The sequence below is a fragment of the Vespa crabro genome, chromosome 6 (assembly GCF_910589235.1).
Source record: "Vespa crabro chromosome 6, iyVesCrab1.2, whole genome shotgun sequence".
Lineage (NCBI taxonomy): Eukaryota > Metazoa > Arthropoda > Insecta > Hymenoptera > Vespidae > Vespa > Vespa crabro.
The window spans coordinates 4,040,472-4,062,939 of record NC_060960.1 but is presented as its reverse complement, the minus strand read 5'-3'; the positions used below and the strand labels follow the sequence as shown (position 1 = coordinate 4,062,939).

Here is a 22,468-nt window from a genome sequence, read left to right as displayed (position 1 = left end):
TTAAATCTTCGCTGGAAATCATTATTTACGTCGACTTATGAATTCGTTACATTTTCTCATTTCTGTAAACGATATACACGCAATCGAAAAAGGAGTTAGTTAAAGAAAAATCGAACAGTGGAAATTACCTTTATTACTTCTTTAAATACAAGAATTCTTTCAGATAATTTTGACAGTCTATTTACATTCGACAGACAAGTAGCAAGTTCTTGTATTTACAGAAAACCTTCGCCGTTTCATAAAAATACGACGAACTTTCTCTTTTCCTCCATTACAACAAACGATACTTGTTTCTACGAATATTTAGATTCAACGCGATGAAGATAAATTTAGATCTTTACTCCTACAACTTAACTTTCATTCTGCAAATTTTATTTAATGTTCGCATTGTCTTGCAATTTGATAAGTTCATAACAGCTGAAAAATGAATTAAATCATTGGAAGACGATATCGTCTTTCAGTCGACGAAGTAATTATATCGTATCAACGCGATACTTCGTTTGCAGCATGTAAATCGAAGATTCCTTAATTGTTAATATCGAAATAGCAAAATATCAATATTTATCGAACGAATTCAAACGTTCAGCGCGATAAAAGCGCGTAGAAAAAGTGGATAAAACTACAAATTGTAAATGACCTTCTAAATTACATTGGAAAGATAAGGTACTGAAATAAATTAGCTGCACCTTCATTTACGATTAATATCGTTTAGAAGAGCAAACAATTCTATAGCTTTCCTTAAATGAATTATAACATAACTTCGCTGCGTAATAATAATACGTCTAGGACGTATACAGGAAATACATAAAAGATCTACATGCATTTAACCTATCTAGATTTTCCTGTGGTCCACATAAACATCTTTTTCTTTATCTACAGATAATAATATCAATAATGTATACTCACAATATATAACAACGAATATCAACATTTTTAGGGACATCGCTATGCTTCCTATCCCTTTTGCAAGTGTTTCAATTGCACAAATGTCCGTAACATTTTCAATGTACCCATTTCTAATTGTAAAAAGTAATATAGATTCAAAGAAATATAGATTCAAAAAATCCTTCTTATATACATTTGTCATGTAGGGAAACTATCAATAACATCTAACTTTTGCCTCTTTTTTTTTTAAGATCATTCACAGCCCCGTGATCAGTTGCATTGTCGCCTTGTTATATCTTTCCCAATTGGCAAAAAGTGCAATCTAATATACTAAATAGCGATAGAAAGAGAGAGAAACAGAAGGATATACAATATGCGGGATACGTTTCGTCTAAAACGTAAATCGTATCTTCCCGTGTCAAATGGAGACAATTATCGATCATCTTTCCGATCGACGCTATTATCCTATATTAATCCTTTGATAACTCTCTCCAGTCGTTTCTTCTTCGTCGATCAAAAAAACATAATAAGATTCTAGGTCCGTATTACGGCCGTTATTCCAGACTAGATGAAATCCACCAGAAAAAAGCTTCAAGATGAAAGCACTAAACCCAGACGAGCGAACACCATTTCCTTTCGTAATCTTGTAATCTCCCAATATACATCGTGTACTTTAACAGAAACAAAAAATTTATTACAGCCTATCGTACCTGAGCCTAAGAATAATTACAATTCTCATAAAACTATCAGGATACAATAAAATATGATCATAAATTTATCATGTAACTTACCCGAACTTTTAACAAGACCTCGTTCTACGTAACGTAGATAATTGAGAAAATCACAGACTGCTATGATCTAAACATTAAAAGAAACATCGTCGATTATATAATATTTTACGATATATAAAATCTAACTATTTTTCATAAAATAGATGACACTCACTCGGTTGCGACAAATTTGAGAGATACAGTACCATTGATTCTCCTGATCACCCAGTCTCATACGATAGTGACATTGTCGTGGTGCTTCGAGAAGAGCACACTTTCTAAAAAAACAATGACAAATAAAATAAAATAATTTCCAAAAGAATCAGAAAACTATAGATCGATGAAATAAAAAAAATTTACTTAGGAAAGGCAAGTTTGGTTTTATCACTGACAGCCTCGATAAAAATGATTCCATCGAGAACAGCCTGTCGGACCCTCGAACCGAGTTCTTTATTAGGAAAGTCCAAACATAGGTCGATATCTTCTTTGAACACTCTGGCAACAAATGGATCGCTCTTATCGACACACGGATTTGCTTTCCACCTGAGAAATTCTGTATGAACTCTAGGATCTACCTCCAATCCTAGATCCTTACACTCTTTGTCTCTATCTTTTTCACGATCTTTCTTCCAATCCCTAGCCAAGGCTTCCCTATCACTTGGTAAGGATGGCCTCTGTTCCTTCACAGGAGATTCCGGTGGTGAGTTCTCTCGGCCATATTTAAGATTGAAGTGCGAAGGCGACCTTGTATAAAAAGTTCAATAAATTTTAATATAATTCGCTTCTCCATAATTTATTTATTACGCTATCGATATGATAATCATAAAAGAATTATACCTTCGATGTTTCTTAGCAAAAAGACCTTGCTGACACTCATCACCCGAATTCAAACGACATCTCGTGTCAATCTGAGGATGCAAATGTGGATTTGGCCTGGCTGGAGTCGAAGTCAAGACCAAAGTCTTTAAGGCCGTCACTTCAGCCGCTAGGACCTCGGCTTTCATTCGACTCTCCTCCAGAAGACGTTCTGCCGTCGCTTGCCGCACGTTCGCTTCACGCACCATATTGTGCGCTTCCTAAAAATGAATTATCCTTCGAGCTCGATTTCATATCCTTTTCTCTCTCTCTCTCCCCCTTTTTCTCTTTTAATCTCCATATCTCGATTCTCGATACGACGTACTTGAAATAGACTGGCGGTGAGTTCTTCCAGCTCGGCCTCAACGTCCTGTCGAATCCTCGAGAGCCTTGCCACCTCTTCATCCTTCAATTTCAATTCCTCGTGAGCTCTCTTCAACTCCTCCTGCAGCTTCGCCACAGCGTGTTCTTTTACTTCTGCTACGGCTCTGCCCCATTGTGCAGTTGTTGGAGAGGGAGGATCATTTGAATCCTTTGTTAAAGAAGTTTCTTTCTTCATTCGAGAGTCAGCCTGCATTAACAAAATATTTCCATTATTAATTTTAAAAAGAATAATTTCAAAAAGTATTTCTTAATTATTTTCCTTTTGTAAATTTTTTACATAGAAATGAAAACAATTGTTTTCATTTCTATGTAAAATTTTATTATTTTAATACTTTCACCATTCAGTTTATTAAATTTACCTGCGAGTCCTTCGTAGATATTTCTAATGATACACAAATATCTTCCTGCTTATTTACTGTGTCTTCCATAACATCGTCTATCTTCTCTTCACCCAACCTAATATCCAAATTAGTCATAGTCTGAGTTGCAGGTACCTGAATTTCAGACTTGTACGCATGCGTGTTTAAAACAGCCTCGCTAGGCTTCTTCTCGTTCATCATCGTCGGACTTCGATGCCTCGTTAAAACACTATGTATCTTGTCGTTGTATGCGAAGAGCGAGTTCGATTTCGCTAAACTGGAACTAAATAAAAATGCGAATCCAATTAAGACGATCGATCATAAATGAATAACACATCTATATTTTTCTCGTTTGGAAAATAAAAATTAAAATAAAATACAAGGTGATAATTATAAAAGAAAACATGAAAATGTTATTAACATTCGCCTACCTGTTGTTGAGAAACTTGTCGTCTTCATCAAAAAGACTTGTAGGTTCCTCCTCCTCATCTTCCCGCTTGGTCGCATATCCAAAGAGATCGGTCGCAGCTCTTGCAAGATCGGACTTGAGAATTGGATGAGGTGCGTGTAAGGTCGAACCGATCGTGCAATCGGCTTCATCTGGATAGAGTTCATCTTCGTCGGTAGTATACTCCTCGTCACCAGTAGTACCAGTACTTCCGGCTCTTCGGTGTTTCGTTGTCAATGGTCGATAGGCATACTCGTTCGAGGAGGCGGACACCGACTCATTGGATTCCATCGATTCCGGCTGCTGTTGCTCTTGTACCGCCTTCATGGCGCCTGGATATTACTTTATCTCTTTTCGATCTGCAACTTCACTAAAATAGCACAACCATTATTTATCTTTGTGATAAACTTAGAGCTTCTTATTTCAATCATTATTAAGCTTTATCGACGATAACATAATACGATAAGTGCTTGACGAATTTGATATCAATTTAATTATTCGCATCGATGATCGAATTTCCTTCTGAAATAAGAGAGAATCTATTTACTTATCGAAGGATGGATTATTACTTGGAGAAGAAGTAATATCCCAAATTGATGTTTTTAACGACGATGACTCGATACGTCGAAGAAATAATTCATCATTCGTGACAGGACGTTGAGGGCGTAACGCATCGCGTGACACGGATCCACGAAATCAACAGAGACTGGACGTATCCGGCTCGACTATTGCATACCAGCGTGCTATGCACAATGATGCACCGTACTATCATCGACCTAAATATTTTGAAACTTTCTCGAACCATCTCTGTCAATATGTAATATAATTTGCCATTTTAAATGTAGATCTACGTATTTAATGGAAAATGATCTTGCATGATCATGACAATATTCTATATTTAATTTCGATAAATTTTTAAAATTCGTAACGAGCTAAAATTAAAAAATATATAATATAAAATATGCTGAATAGATATTCGAATGTAGGAATGTACTACTTCAACCAATGTTTTCAATGAAAACCTTCGCATTTTGCCCTAATCAGCGTAAACGAATACCATGACCGAGATATTTCTTGATCGTTCGCGCGAATTGAGTCGAGCTGAATTAAGAGACTCGAAGTGGAAACCTCGATCTTTCGTTCCCTTTGGCGAGATCTCTTGAGCCTCTTCTTCGCGATCTACCAACAGACAATGTAGCCAAAGCAAGTGATGTCGCTTGCGTCATGTCAGTCGCTCAGTCGCATTGCATAAACGGTACTTGGGAATCGGCCGGTCATCGCATTCCTTTTCCCCACACTCTACTCCAAATTAAGTCAATTAAGAAACCAGGCGTAGTTAATTTTCTTTCGTCTCTCTCTTTCTCTCTCTCCATCGTCTTCATCGTTCCATAATTGCCAGTAAGTTTTTACGTTCTATGAATTAAAAAAAAACAATATTTTCATTCGTAAAATTAGTACTAGTTCTATTTGATCACAAAAATTAATTTCATATATTATTTATAAATGAACATAAGAACGTCATAAAATAACAAGAGGAAGCTCAAAATAAGGACACAGCTTAATCGAGTTTTCCACCGTTGGTTTTAATTCGCAACAATGAATACCACGCATTTAGATTGTTACGCTTGATGCTCAAGGCGGATCTGATAAATACGTTCTATTTCTTCCATTTCTTGGCGTTGATTTAACGAGTTGTGCTAATCGATCCTTGCTCGTTGTTGGCACTGTCTCGTTGGTGAAAGGTTTACCTTCTTAAATAGCTTATCGATGATACCGACAGAAATTTCGTTTCTAGTTCGTAACTGCAATAACGTAGGCATTACTATGTCCAGAACTGTCGCGACAATCGTGCTATTATCGATTATCGCGTTTCTGTTTTCACTTTATGGATTTTAATCAAGCTAATTGGATCTCAGCAGAAAAGCAAGTAACAGCCACTTTCTTGATGTGAGCTTTGATCTTTATTTTTTCTCACGATTAAATCACATTCAGAGTTCAGAAAGAAATTTATATAAATCAATCGTAAGAATCTCATTAATTTTTAATCATATATCCTTCCAATTAACTCGATACAGTCTCTTCTTTCTCTTTATAACATTACTAACGAAAGAATTTTCACTTCTGTAGAATTAATGATAATCTAAAAACGTTTCCGGTTATTGAATTCTTTGTTTCTAGCGAAACAATCAAGTATCAAAGTACGATGTTTCCATTAACATTAAGAAAGAATCAATGTTTTTCCGCCCACGTGTCGTTTCAAATAAAAGAACTATAATACAAAGTTCACCGATCGTTACGAAATGAAAAAATTAACTTGATATTATTTTCTACGAAGACTCGTTTGTTTGTTCACAAGTAAAATGTCATGTACGAAAGACGAAGATTAAGTTATCGTTGAGTGAGCGCGAAGATTGAATTAAAACGAAGAAAATTTCATTTGAACAAACGGTGAGCTCTTAGTTGCTGAGATTCATTCATTTGAAATTCCTTTACGCTCGGTGAAGCAGCCAACGCAAAGATGCATTCGAATGCATCATTCCCCATAGGAATTCAATTATTTTAATCGAAACAGTTACATCAAACTATGTTGATAGATATTTTTGAAACGGTACATTTTATCCTTCTTATAGTTCATTATTTCTAACGGTACACGATACTAAAAAATTAACTATTGATTTTAACATATATATTTACATATTAAAGCGATCACGTAAAATGAACGATTTCTATATCTAAACTCGTCCACCTAAAATACTCGTTGCTTGAGAAAAAAAAAGAGAAAGAGAAAACATTTCAATTTATCCTGATGTTATCGTGATAACTCAAACGGAAACGACCGTCGGTATTGTAGTATGTACGGGTTGATTATCTCACGTTTACCACGAATTTTTCAATCAAGAGAATCTTTCTACGTTGAAAATTCACTTGCACGACGAGCGGAAAGGAAGACGAGCGGGAAGCGTGGAAAAGTGCAGAGGTGTTTCGAATTGTAAGAGTCTGTATATGTATATCCTTGGCTTCGTCAAATGGGACGTTCACGCGAACATTGCGTCACGGTTCACATCGCGATCGCACGCTGGAAAGCGGCGAATGGTACGGCCGGGTACACCGTATTTGTAATGACGCTGTGGCATACCACTGACGCTCCATTCACGCCCATACACTAGCAGATGATAAAGCCCAGTTTCTCCTGCTCTCTCTGACAAAGGAATCCCGCCAAACGCTAATTTGCTTTCGAGCATCCCGTCTCGAGCACTACTCGACTCTCGCCAGCGTGATATGCTGATGCCGAACCCTCGACTCTTGCTCCACTTCATAACGCTGACTTTAAATCGGTTTCTATGAATTTAAAGTTTTTCAAGAAAATTATATACTGGATTTAGATCTTTTTTTCGTTTGTGATATTTAGATTTTCTGGTAAATAATATATCTGGTAAATAATCAATCTATTCTTATCAGAAATAATCTTTCATTGTTAGGCACGATACAGTTTTGAAAGTACGAGACGTTTGATTTAATGATTCGAAAAAAATAATTCGAAAAACGATTTACAATTAAACTCTCTAAATCTAAAGATTATAGCAACAACAACGTGACTATATTTGCAAACAAATGAAGAATTCTTGTGGGCTTTGATCAACATAATATAGTACTTAAAAGTCTTGCTAAAATGTATTCATAATCGAACCATTATAGTATGCGAGAAGTGAAATATCTCTTTAAATATTTTTCAAATAGATAAACTTACAGCCTACACAAAACGAGAATTCGAACGAGCCACTCCAAAAATATCTTTCTTATTTCTCCTTTCTCTTCCTCGACGAATATATATGCATATGTATGTCCCCACCTCTATCGACCTTCGATGCTTTCTTCTGAGAATTTCTATTCCCGGTAACTTCGTCATATTCTTAACTCGAATTCTATATACACAAATTGGTATAACTTTGTTAACTTCGTTCTTCGATATACGTAGATGATCTTTCACAGAATTTTCTCATCTACGTTGTTCGAAACATCATGTCATTATCTACGCTTTCATCGTAGCGCAAATTATCATCGTAGCCGTACTCAACGCATTATAACTCCTATTTTTCTCTGTGGAACAATAAAAGTTCACTAGTATGTGCCATGTTTAGATATTGCTTTTACCATGCATATAAATTGAACCTGACTTGCATATATATAATACAAGAACGTCGTTTCGTCTGTTTTTATTTGGATAAAAATTATTCGATTTATCCTTGACGCTAGGAAGTTATCTGTTCGATCAACATTTTACATTTGACGTCATGGATATTAAGCAATTTAACATTTGACGTCATGGATATTAAAATTTGGAACACCAGTATTAAATGTTTCAATAAAAAATGTATTGATCTTTTAATATATACATGCTTTTAAACATAAAGCAACATGAATTTATTTAAATCACATTTCATAGCCAGTTTTCACTATTAGCCAGGCTTTGTTATAACAAAGTACGAACTCGTTTCATAGATCGTTCTCATTCCGCGTTACTTTCTACGAATAATTGGATCACTCGTCTATGTATGTGTAGAAATAAATTAACTTCACTGTCTTTAACAAGATCTTGGCTAGTATCGATGGAAGCTCATATGAATAGAGAGTTCCCAGAATATACGGCCCTGGCCTTGCACTCTCTCACGGTTAGTATACGTTGGTTTATATCTCCTATACTCAGAAACCGTTTAAATTATCTATACTGACGATATCAGAAAAAATTAAACGAAGTTTTGCATAAATAGGGATAAGTGTCTATTGCGCATTTAAAATGCATTCATTACTAAATTAATCAATAATATATTACGCATATATTTCTTGAAGGTATAAAAAAAGATATATATATATATATATCAAAGAAATAAAAGATCCTTTATAAAGAAAAAAATATATTTTTTAAAAATATTCTGCGAATTGAAATAAAAGTAGACAAAGCAATTGCGAATAATAAAGCCTGCTCGTCCGACTTTAACAAATACGTCGTGAATCCTTTTTGTGTCAAGAGAAATTTGACCGTAGCCCGCCGAGCAATTATAATTAGAAGATTACCGCAACTCTATTCATTAGCAGGTACTTTTCGACTGAAAGCAAGGACTTCCACTTCGCTGTACCTCCTCCTACTCTTCGAGATAACGTTCCAGAAGAGCTAACGAGCACAGTTTCGAGCTCGTGCACTCGCTCAATCCGACAAGTGAGCATACACAGTATGAAGTATACCTGTACGAGCTACAGGCATCAAAGGAAGAGAAAGTAAGTACACGAATATTCCGCGCTCTTTTCTCTATTGTTTCTCTCCATTCGAACTTATCTCACAATTCATCGCTCGCAGCATACGTAATCCTTGAATCATTCAATGAGATTTCAAGAGATGAAACACACTGATAACGAACGTCCCCAAATGATATCGAGAAAGTTTTAGAACTCTTATTGTCAATTAGATAGCATGCTTTCTCTCTCTCTCTTTCTTTTTTTGTTTTTTTTTTTTTTTTTTTTATCCATGAGAACAATTTCACAATGCCATCACTGTTTACCAATAGAATTTTTGTTTTCAAACGATACCTGTCAATCCTCGACTTGAATGATAAGAAAAGAATGAAACATTTTTCGGTGAAAGGACCAATCAATAGCAACCACTCGATAACTGATACGATTCGTATTTTGATATAAACTCACGGTATGATAGATAATCCGCCTACGAGGACGGCTCGCTGCGAACTGACCATACGTTCTCTTTCCATTTGGCCCATTGTCAGCTAGCGATCTTTACTACCCCTTCCACGATGCATTCTCATAGATTCTCTTCATCCACCTGCTTCTCCGCAAGTACGACAGGGCTGCAGAATGTTAGTACTCTAATAGTCTTTTATATTATCTCTAATTCTGACTATAAATGATATATAATTATGGACTCGAAAGGATTTATCTTACTTATTATTATACGTTATTTACATTGCAATAAAATATTATTCGTAATTAAATATGTAACATAAATTATCTATTGATAATATGGAATTTTTATAAGCGATAATAATCTTTTTATCGACGATATATGTATTTAGGTGTTTGACAGGAAAGCATGTATGTTCAAGAAATCAAATAAAAATTTAATAAAATGACAATACAAATTTCAATTTTTCAAAATAAAAATGATCATCGAATATTTCTTAAATTATATATTCAATTTTTTTTTATAAATAACAGTATTTTATTTTTCGAAATGTAAACATAATTGCAATTGAGAAAATAAGCTTCGATTCTCCCCCAAACACTTCAAAGCTATAAATTTGTACGATAATCTCCGAATCCATTAATATGTCGGCTTATGGATCTCATCGTTCTTATCTAAGCTCTCGACCTAATACAACTGATTCGTGCCAGACAGTATCGACAGGTTAAACCGAAAATTAATGAACGGTAAATGTTACGCAAATATTAATTCGATACTCTCGTTCGAACTCGTTTTTTCGACTCGTTGAAAAACAACGAGGACACTTTTCATCGTCTCTTTTATACCATACTATATTCTATGGGAACAATTGGCCTCTATCGAACGTGTTCAACACTTGTTCGTACGATTACTATAGAACCGGTAATAGAGCCAAACGGGGTGACACATTAATCGTGTCGTCCGTAATTCAACTTAATAAGTCTCAATGAGATAAACGTGACCCTTGTTATAATTTTATGACCGGCCTGTTATTACCAGTCTAATAACGTCATTCGCCATTTCTCTATCGTGAATCGTATTCGTCTTGCTGAGAGAAAACTACGAAAAAAATAATATTTTTCTTATTTACGTCATAATATTTACAATTACGACAAATGAATGCAATATATTGTTTATAATTATATGTAATATATATATATAATATTTATATATACATATATATAAATTTACATATATAATATATCCTAAGAGGGAACTGTGAGAAAGATAAAGACCCATTAAAGGGGTCCTTCAAACATTCCTAATGCGAATTTTTCAGCTCGCTTGCGTCCCTGAGATACACGGCGAACGTGAGAAAGGTTTCTCCGTACATCCTGCTTACACTTTGTGAACACATGAAATTCCTATATCTGCAGCCCTGCAATTCCACGGAGGTTCTCTCTTATGGTGTATGCACTCGCACACCATCGAACTTTACCTATCGTCTACCGCAGGTATCAAATAGATTGTTGTAAGTAGCGTAGTAGTAATACGCACACTCTCTCACAAATTACATATGAAAAAGCTTGCACGCATTCGTGTGAATCTGTGGTTTTCTACTGGGTGTACGACTAAAAAGTGATGGGTGAAGTCAAGATCCTTTAGGGGAATAATATCAATCGAGAATGTAATACTAACTTATACGACATTAAGAACATATATATGTTCTTAAACGTTTCGTCCTTCTACATTATTCACCATTTTCCTCTCATCAATTTCCATCAGACTACACGACTGACAAGGAAACCGGATCTGATACATTGTTACTCGACTCGACACGCCTTGTTCTGTTTTAATATATGATCATAAGAAATCGCGAGTAGATAATATACAGTACTCGTAGATAAATAGATATATTATACATAACGATATCATTTAATTTACCAAATATAATCTTTTCTCTATCATAAATAATCGATACTTTTATCTTTTAATATCTGTTATTTTTTTCATGCTGAACGAAAAGTAAGATCTTGTAATATATTAGCATATAACCGAATATCGAACTTTGAAACATTATGTAGGTTAATTAAAAATCATCCGATAACGCAAAACTTATATCCAAGAAAATTTCGTAGAAATTTACCGTTATAAATATAATACCACATATAAAACTCTTTAATAATAGCATCTTAACTTACTTGTATCAATGATAAAGAATTTTTTTATTATTAAAAAACTTTTTCTTTTTATTTTCATATAATGAAAGTAATATACGTTTTTATTTGGTAGAAACTGAATCGAATGTTCGAAACCGAATCGAATATTCAAAGATGCTTCGAATACCACATCTTCCAGCTTTCCCTATCAATCGAGTCTCTGGCATTAAGGCGATTCATCGTGAAGTTGTTCACATGCACGAAGTCCCATGAAGCGTTTTCGTGATGGAGAAGCATCGTTGGCTTCCCTCTTGCAACCGCTATCGTATGATCCTACCAATGATCCAGATCGATTCAATCCGCTCAAGAACGTTAACTTAATCGAAGCTTATCTCTACGACTCTAGTAATACTATTCTCATTCGAATCACCCAAGGAAATGAGACCTCGAACAATTTTTGTCTCTTCATATTTCGATATTGTTATTTATTTATAGGAAAGGGAAACGATACTCCATATAGAAAGTCTTTAACAAAATAAGTATCTTTACTAATCATGTGTCCAGAATAACAATCAAGATAAAAGTTCATCATGCTCGTCGATATAAATGTGAAAAGTGTAACTTTCAAATCTTAAATAAAGCATGAAATGTGTATAAATCATATCATAGAAATTGTTACTTGTTAATATGCTCATGATTTTGTAATAATGTTTTCTTTTCTTCTAAACGAATACGAACAAACTACTTTAGTCAGATGATTTTAATATTTGAAAGATAGGCATACAAAAGACTATATATAAAAAAAAAAACAATATATTATTCACTATTACATAATACAACCGCAAATACAGCCATTATCAATCGCTAGTCTAATTTCTTGATGACATAATGCTGATAGCTTTAAACATTAAAAATATTTGAAGTAGAATGAAGTAGGAAGCGATTTTTACGTAATTATATAAAGAAAACTATCCTGGAAACATTTCAAATGGGAGACTATTTGGGACACAAAAGATATTCCTTGTTAAAGTTAAAGAACTTTGAAAATTACTTGTGTTTCATTAAATATTATGTACAGTAATCTTATTTAGAAACTGTTGTTTCTTGATGAGGAAGAATTCTTTCTATTGTAGAAAATGAAAACGATAAGATAATAATCAAGAAGGTCATCTGAATATTATGAAAAAAGAAACATATTTTTCAATGATGTCAAAAGAAATATTTAAAAAGTTCAACTTTATATGTTACAACTATAATTTGTATTTAATCTTATTAATTTTTCAATTTTTAAGATCCATGGACGTTTAAGAAATTTATTTTTCACCAAAAATGTTATAAAAATTCTTGATCCATTCTGACAAAAGTATCGGGTCAAAAAACTATTGAAGTTAGCAAGCCTTATAGGACTCGAATTGCATCTACCGACCGACACATACACATGCACACTATTATAATCACACTCTTTATTTTAGTAACAAAACAACATCCGGCATGCTTTTAAGAATAAAATGTCGTCGCTCAACACACGACTTCAACGGTATCGCCTCATTCGCCGAACATCCGGCGTTATCAATATTCTTTTGTTTATAATGATTAAATTTTGGTTAGTGCATTAGATTATCACCATTTGATATTACCATTGACAATTTCCGCTTCTACATATGTGTACATAAAAATGTATTTTAAATATAAAAAATAAAAACGAAATGCGATAACAATGAAAAATTTTGTGAAAATCTTATATAAATAGCTGCGTTAAACAAACAATGCTCTAAATTCTTTTTAAAACGTCTCACACTAAAATGCTTAAATACTTGTCGCTTAAATATATCTAACTATCATTTACGTCATTCGTATTAACTGTGAAAATATTTAATTAATCTGGTTAACGACAATAAAGTATTATCTTTTTTAAGAAAAAATCGAAATTACAGGAGAAATCTAATCGAATGTTTTGTATAATGCACGTTTCACAAATTTATCACAGGTAAGGTATTTTGGATAACGTTATAAGTCTTTCATAATATTTCGAGATTAAAGAGATTTGAGAAATCTGAAGCCTGTGAATTTTTTCAACGACACAATCACGTTTGAAAAGCCCATGCACAACATGTGGGAAGATACGAAATGTATGGGAAACGATAGCCGTCTATTTGCGTGCGATTTCGTCATTGTAGCCTTCTCGTTTCAACATCTTCGACCCCAAGCTAGATTAAATAAAAACTTAAAAGACGACAACATTGATATCATAAACATACGATCATGTTCATTCTTTAACGTTTAACTATGAGAATGTACTTGCTAAAATGGTAAAAAAGTGAACGTGTGGTTATATAACGATCATCTTATTTATTACTAGAATTACTAGAGAAAAAATCCTGTGCATATTATCATAAAAAATAATAATGCTTTTACATACTTTTAATATTTAAATATTTAATATTCATAAATTATTAATAACAAAGCAAGATTATCATATTTTTGTCTCTCAAAAATTTCGTTTATATTACACAGAAAATATGTCCATATAAAGATATGTGTGATACAACACGTATCAAAATATAAATCTAATCATCAGGTCATAGGGCAATTTAAAAGAATTGAAGAAAAAGCAATACGAGTGACGTAATTACTAACATTATCAAAATCTATTTGAAACAAAATACGTATGCCGGAAAGAATAATGAAATTCTACGAGAGAGAGAGAGAGAGAGAGAGAGAGAGAGAGAGAGAAAGAGAGAAAGAGAGAGAGAGAGAGAAAGAGAGAGAGAAAGAGAGAGAGAGAGAGAGAGGAGATAGGTGTACCAGGTACGACGGTACGAACGTAAATGAGACTCAAGGTTAATACCCATTGAGCCACAAGAATGCAGGAACGCAACGAAGAAAGAACACTTTCATATAACAACAAAGATAAAAAAAATTCAATATTATGATTCTCACTTATAATAAAATAATTTACTTTACAGTATTAAAATCTTTCGCTGCTATAATTTCCTAGAGACATTATCACATTTTAGAAAGTGTTTCATAAATAAATATAAAGATAGTAATAATCTCGTCGTAAACCAAAAGTTACTAGCATGAAATTCTTTCTAAAGTAATTTTACGAAAAGATGTAAAAGTTATTACAGCAAGATATTTCGCCGTAATAAAAAGTGACAGAAAGCTTGAATAAAATAATTTGAACAAAAATTATTCCTCAATAATAGATAATAGTGTATGAAATAAATAATAAATATATATATATATATACATAAATGTATATGTATATGTATCTGCACGCAATTGCACGTGACAATAAACGCTGCTGACATCGACAAAACCGACAATGAGAACGAGGACGATATGGACAAAAGATTCTTCTCAAAATCGAAAAAAAAAGAAAGAAAGAGAATGATTCACGATTCCACTATGATAAACGATTATTTTACGACCTCTTTTTTTACCTTTCTTTGAATCTATTTCAAAAGGAATTATCATCGTCCCGTTGATTACATACACGTATATATGTACTTACATACACATCTGTTAGTGTATAAAAAAAGGCAGGACGTAATCCTGAACAGTATCCCGGGGATCCGGAGGGCCGTAAGCGGGTAGACACGCGCATGCACACGCGTACGCACGCTCTCACGTTTCTCCCGGGCCGTGACCCGACTGCGCACGAGCCGCGGAGAATTCCATCGTGAAAAGGGCTTCACGTGTTACAAGCACATACTGACGACTCACATACAAACGAAGAATCGTGCATACACATATTAAAGAAGAAATAGAAATATATACATACATATACGTACATACATGCTATTAGTCGAGTGAAAGAAGGTAATTGCCCGACAAACAAAGCCCAGCCAAGACAATACACACGTCTCGACATCCAAAATAGTTTTCTTCCCTTTTAACGAGCTCCTTCCCATTGCTGTCTCCCTGTTGGTATGTGTAATCTTTGGATCTTTTATATGAAAGAAAACACGTTATTGCAAATATACGAAATCAAGTGCGTTCCATGAAAAGCAAGATACATCCGTTTATAAACATCAACGATTTTCTTTCATTTTTAATATTATTTTTTCTTCGTCACTCCGACTACATCGCATCTTCATAATATAAGGAATCGTCGAATGTGCTGACGCAACGATGAAGAACAAAAATATCCGTTAAAATCATTTCATGTACGCGTGTACGTTCGTTAATTAAACGACGAAGATTTCTACATTGTAACAGTGGAAATATTGTAGACAAGATGATATATGTCGTTTCGATATATCCTCTTGAATAATTCATATGCAACGTCGTCTTTCTTATCAACTTTTAAGAAATATTAATTAACGAAAGTATAAAATGTGCGCATAAGCATTTTTATGTTTATTTTGATAAATTAAGAAAATAAAACCGAGAACAAAATGGTGTACATATGACACACGTGAAAAAAACAACGATTTTGGTAGATAAGTCTACCTCTAATGATTGTAATGTTTACACATGAATGCAGATAAACACGATTTTTTCATGAATGGCGTACATACGCAAAATAAGAGAAACAGAAAGAAAAAAAGAGAGAAAAAAAGAGAGAGACGAGAGAGAGAGAGAGAGAAAAGAGAGAGAGAGAGAGAGAGAGAGAGAGAAAGGAAAAGAGTACCGGGAGGGATCTTTGCCACGATGACCAAGTATTTTTATGTGAACGTAGGTATACTATCAGGGCTTTATGAGTTACGAGTACGGGAAGTTCTCCACTTACTAACACATAGACAACAAGAGCGGCAGCAACGACCGTGGAACCTGTCGTACCGGTTTCCAACTGGATTCCGCTCTGTCGTGCGCATTGATGGCATAAAGAATCTCGTGAACGGTGTATTCCTCGATCCTGACCGATCGAGATCCAATCGAGAGTAGATCAAGTACCGATCCTCCCACTTTAAATCCTACCCCATTCGTCTAATTATCGATTACTTTAATTCTTACTCGAACTCGAATGACAATAGACAATTCCGATTAACCAAGCTTACTCTCATTAAGCTTAATTCACTACGCTCTGATTCGTTACGAACTTTTCCTCCCACTTTTTTTTTTCTTTCTTTCGTGGCTCTCACAGAAAAATTCGTTCCAAGATATTTTTTAACATTATTTTCATTCGGCGACATTCGATTAACGTAACATTCAAAGTATTAATTATAAAAGCAACGGTGCGAGCCATTAACTATCATTATTAGCGCCGTCATTAGATAATAAACCGATAAACAAAAGCATCTGCAATTATCCCGCTCTAATATTTTCATCGATACAAAATATACATATATATATTACATACTACATATATATATATATATATATATATACATATAGATAGGTATATATGTACGTACGTACACTAGGTATACGTATATACTTATTATGTGCTTTCCTCTTCTATTACGTACGTGTGAACGCGATATTGTTGTAATTTTTCTGAAGTTATTCATTCTTCTTCTTCATCATTGAAGCGATGACGGAAAGTCGAACGTGACAGAAAACACGTTAAAAAAGATCAAAATTAACGAGTGTAAATGAATCATTATTACACTCTATCACTAATTTCCTTCTATTTAAATTTCCTTTGATCGTCATTCTTGGCATAGTGTTGTACATTGTACATTGTAATTACCGTCGAAAAAAAATTCTTTTAAGTTCTTTTAAAAGAAATCCAGTTCAATTCTTGTCCATTACACTGCGTATGTATTAATAACTTCTACATTCAAATAAAAGAAAAGTGATATACAAGAGCAATATTTTTTATTCAAAATAAATAAAAAAAGAATAACAAATATATTAACTCGTAAGATAGTATATCATGTTTATATTCTGCTTTGTATTCCATGTAATGTGGACTAGAAATATTCATTTAAATATAGTGACTATGCATAACATTTTTAAAAGTCGAACTATTGCACACAAATAAAAATTCGCTCATGAAAAAATATTCGTTACAAATTGAACAAAAGAGAATATGAAGCTTTAGCGCTAGCTCGAAAAAATAAAATGTGTTCTCTTGTTTTAATTAAAATTTTATTTAACGTATATGTACATTAAAATTTATGTTTCAAGTAAACGATCGATCAACAACTTACAAAAGCGTGAGTACGTGCGTATAGCATATTCGTGTAACATATGTGTACACAGACTTGTTACGAAGACGGAAATCCACTTTCAATCGCTGGAAAATTTACCGAGCTCCGGAGAAAGTCCTAATTATCTTGAAGAATTAATTTCCTGATAAGATGTAGAATTAATATAGAAAAAAAAAAAAAACAGTGAGATTGAACAAGGTCAACGAACGTTTATATATATAAAACGTTTTCATTATTAATACGTTATGGGATTACTCGATTTCGTAGATTTTATTAAAAACATTTTTAATGTTCGTTCATTAATATTTAATTCCAACTACCATCCGTAACAAGAATAAAAATTTATGAAATGAAAGAAATTTGGAAAACATGAGATGCCTCGTGAATCAACAAACGATAAAATCATTGAATTGAAATCAAAATAGAAGAAAATTTTAACAAATTGTAATATTTATGTAGGTCATTATAGCTAATTTCGTACCAAATCATATGATACGTTCATAGTTCGGAACTTACAACCTTATGATTTCTCTTTCGCGTACGATAACATTCACTTTGCTCGAAGTGAAAGTCGAATTATTCTACAGTGCGATATAGATGGTGTACCGATGACATCTTCGCGGGCGATTGACGATAAAGAATAGCGTTCGTTTCAACGATAAAACATAAAATAATATTTTAATAATGTTGAAATAAAGCTATGAAATAAGTACGAAAGAAAAACATGAATAGATACATCGGCAAGTTAAAAGCACGTATCGAATTTTATTATCTATCATTAATTTAAAAACTACATGAGTAGAGATTAATGTAATAATATATTGAATATATAAATATATATCTGCAATTTTATTGAAAAAAAGTGTAAAAAATGAAATCGATAGGTAAGAAAATCGAAAAACTAAACAGAATATTAATGACATATGATACTACGATTTATTTCAATAATAGTTAGTCAATGTTCAACAAGCCATAATAATTAATAAGATATATATTATGTAATTACTTGTACATTTAATCCATCAATAAAAAAATCAAATATCTATAAGTCGATACTAGAGGGTCTTCGAACGGTCCCTTCAGAATCGTTTCTAATTCGCTCTGTTACCCATCGTAATTTTTATTACGAAGCGAGTAGACGGATTGTACTTTCTCTCGTCCTAAAAATCCTCTCAATCGGTCGATCCGTGCTTGTCGTAATTTCTCGCGTTTGAATCAAAGGACAAACGATGCAACTCATTGTCAGTGAAAATCGTTTTGAAAAACGTTACACGACGTACGAATGAATTAATTATCTTCTTGCCATTTCGATATTCACAGCTCGTAGCACTGTGTCTCCCTCCCTCTGTCTCTCTCTCTCTCTCTCTCTCTCTTTTTCTCTTTCTTGTTAACGAACTCCCTGGTTCGTCGTTTCAAAGAAGAACGATAAAATTATTTTCATGAAATCACACTCAGCTTCTGCCATTAATCAATGACACACCGAAATAACTTTCGTCGGCAAAATAAGTTCCCCGCCTTTTTTCTTTATCTTTTTTTGAATTTCTAAAAAAGGATGATTGGAAGTATCTGTACGACGAATAAATGCGTACACGTACGTACGTATATACGTAGATCGCTTTCGTGCGATTAGAAAGCATGGAGAAATCTCTCGATCCTCGCAACAATCGTGATTACACTTGAAACGTTACAGCAGTCCCTTTTTGGTTTTTGTACGATTTAAAAGTTACGATTTAAATCAATAATATATCGCAAAAACAACGATTGACGATCCTAGAGTGCAAGGACCTCTCCTGTCATACATATATATATATATATATATATATATATATACCACTGTGTATACTGTTATAACGGGATCAAGCATCTCCCACTTTATTTTTCACATGACGCCTCTGGTTATGAGGTGGCTTCGTGATTTACTGTTTACCAAGCAGCGGTTGCTGCTCCCTTTGTAAAAATAGAATTTTATTCTTGATAAGGAAAGGCCGTCCTACGCATCTTCATTCCTTTGAAATCCGTTAAAAAATAGAGAGAGAGAGAGAGAGAGAGAGAGAGAGAGAGAGAGAGAGAGAGAGAGAGAGAGAGAGAGAGAGTAAGTGAGTGAGTGAGTAAAAGATGCAGAAATAAAATAGAAGGAAAGAACGCGTTAAGACTTTCAAACCAGGAATTTTCTGTATTCGATTATCGTTCGAAACAGCTCTTTCTCTTGCTTGACGATTTCTTTCGTTCTTCGATTAAAGATTATGATGCTTTCGAATCGTAGAAATCTAACACTTAAGCCTGATAAAAGATCAACTCGAGCGTGTTTTAAAAAATATCGTCTAAGAATGTTTATTTCGAATCTGCATATAGATGATGTATATACGATGGATATGGAATTTTAACGTTTCAAATTTTGGCTTTATAGTTAATTATAACGCTTGATATTACGACTAAAAAAAGCAACGTTTGCTATTTCAAGGATTATGGTTCAAGACGAAATCCTGATTCAAGTTAAGATATCAATGAGAACTCGTAAAATAATAATAACTCAAACTGTGTAAATTTACACAACGTCAAGGACGCTCGGAATAATCCTCCGTTTGTTGCATTAAGCTTTACCTATAATATTGAAATAGACACAATAGAATATATGACGATTGACAGAATGGTAGAATTTTGCGATCAGATAATAACGTTCGATTTTCTCTTCTCATTGTTAGAAATGAAAAAAATTTTTTAAGCTTTTCATCGATGCTCGTTATTTTAGAAAGTCAGGCAATTATTGAGGTCAAGGAGTAAATTAACGTGTCCTGAAGAAGAATGACAAACGCATGAAATTAAAGAAATCATTATTTTTAATGGATGACCTATTTTTTCGTATTAGTTTCTTATCGCTCTACATTCATTTTTCTACATTTGTTGTTCCTAAAATATCTATTACGTCAAATCTATGTCCGTTCCACTTTTCCGCAATAAGTAGGATATTTGAATTTCTTAAAAAAAAAAAAAAAAAAGAAAAAAAAGTTAATTCAAGATACTTAAAACAAAATGAAAGTTATTTACTCAAGAGCATTTCAAGGCGAATATGTGAAAAAAATCATTGAAGTATGAAAGGAGCATTGAAACATTAGAAATCGAGATCGATATACGGAATAAACGATATTTCACGAGAGATATATACATACATACGTGCATACACACGTTTCGTTCCGTCTGAACGCTTCGGTCAAGGACTTGAAAAAGATCGGCGTAAATATATAATATAAATCGAAAAGTATTCGCAATTCGCCCGTTTACTCTCTCCGACGAGCGTCTTATTTATTCGCATTCGTATTCGTAATATGCGAAGAATGCTTGGCACGTTGATCGAGCGGAATAAAAAGATCGATGGACGAAATCGTATTGAAACGGAGTGAGTCGTTCAACCACTCATTCAACTACAATTGAATTGTCATCCCTTTCTATGTAAAACCTTCCGGTTCTCGATCTACGAGAGATTAGAAAGCTTCTTATACGGAAGTGCCTCGTGACACGATTTAACGGAGAAAAGATGTGAACGAGAGGAACGCGTTACACGATCGATCTTCTTCATTTCTTCGGAAAAAAACGGAAAAACAATGTCACGCTCGAACACGTGAAATCATTATGCCTTTAAATAACACGTTCCTTCAAAACGAATGCAACGAGAAAGAAAAAAAGTCAAACATTTTCTCTTTCTCTTTCTCTCTCTCCCTTCCTCTCTTTTTCTTTTCAAATTCCATATAACACGATTCGTGAAATTTTGTGAAAAATTCGCGTATCTTACTTTTCCAGAATATATGATGAACATCTATTATTTTGCAGCTATAAAACATGAGATAAATCAATCGTAAGAAAAGGGAAATCATTGTAATATGTGAAAAGAAGAGACACGGTGAAATATTAGGATGTTCATTGATATTCCAAAAGTAACAACGCATTGCTCAAGATAGTGAGCTTCTTTGGATCGTAACGAAGACCTACTTCAAATGAATAAGTACGATTTATTTTCATTTTTTTTATTTGCGAAACTAGTATCCTATAGCGAATGTTTTTCTTTTTTTTTTTTTCTTTTTCTTTTTTCAAATGATAATCGTATTTTACGCACGTCCAGAATTTCGATACTATCGCGGAAACATATCACCATCTTTCGTGTGTGTTTACACTTTTAAGAAAGAAAATAGGAAAATCATGACAAGATATTCATGAAAATTACAGAATTAAACCGACCGCATAAAGATCGAAAAGAATTATTAATTAACAACATTACAGATATATACATACATATTAAAAATTGTTTTATAATTTGAGGAATGTAATCGTAAGTAAAAACTAAGAAAAATATCGTACAGCATCCGTCAGTTTTGATTCATCAAGACGAGAGCTAGTATCAGTATCGATCGGAAAGTTCGTTTCTAATAATGGGAGCGACCAGAAGACTTACGAGAAGATGTTCGTGATTCTTGCGGCATTGGCGTGGCTGCCACGCCGTAAATACACAGTACGATTACCAACTTGCGTCCTCGTTATTGGATCTTGGGAAAGATTGCTGACACCAGCACTCGCATATGTCAACCAACGAAAGTAAAGAAACACAATCAAAATTACATTCGCGATCCGCGACACGGGCCACGGACCACGACTGAAGCCTATTACAAGCTCTCATCGCCGCGAGACGCTTACAGCGCTTCTACAGGGAGAAATTGAAACTACCAATTAACAAATTGATGATCAGTCGATAATAAATGTATTCAACCGATTATACTTTCTAAATCATTTTAACAAGTATTTTAATTTGAAAATACGAAACATATAAAATATTTTCAAGATTTT

At 33.7% G+C, this 22,468-nt stretch overlaps 1 protein-coding gene across 5 annotated transcripts; it reads right to left on the bottom strand.

The window, feature by feature from the left end:
- Positions 1-113: 113 nt before the first annotated feature.
- On the bottom strand, positions 114-22,286 carry LOC124424608 (guanine nucleotide exchange factor for Rab-3A-like). Of its 5 annotated transcripts, none has more exons than XM_046963918.1 (10): positions 22,080-22,286; positions 9,285-9,559; positions 3,685-4,071; positions 3,254-3,536; positions 2,836-3,081; positions 2,493-2,731; positions 2,016-2,399; positions 1,831-1,933; positions 1,677-1,743; positions 114-1,556 (listed from the first exon to the last, which is right to left on the bottom strand). In XM_046963918.1, the coding sequence occupies exons 3-10, from the start codon at positions 4,026-4,028 to the stop codon at positions 1,477-1,479; spliced, it is 1,746 nt and encodes a 581-aa protein (XP_046819874.1). In that variant the 5' UTR covers positions 4,029-4,071; positions 9,285-9,559; positions 22,080-22,286; the 3' UTR covers positions 114-1,476. The 5 variants fall into 5 exon arrangements, with proteins under 5 accessions (XP_046819874.1, XP_046819876.1, XP_046819875.1 ...); XM_046963920.1 differs by having other exon boundaries at positions 9,399-9,559; XM_046963919.1 differs by lacking the exon at positions 9,285-9,559.
- Between the last annotated feature and the right edge of the window lie 182 nt (positions 22,287-22,468).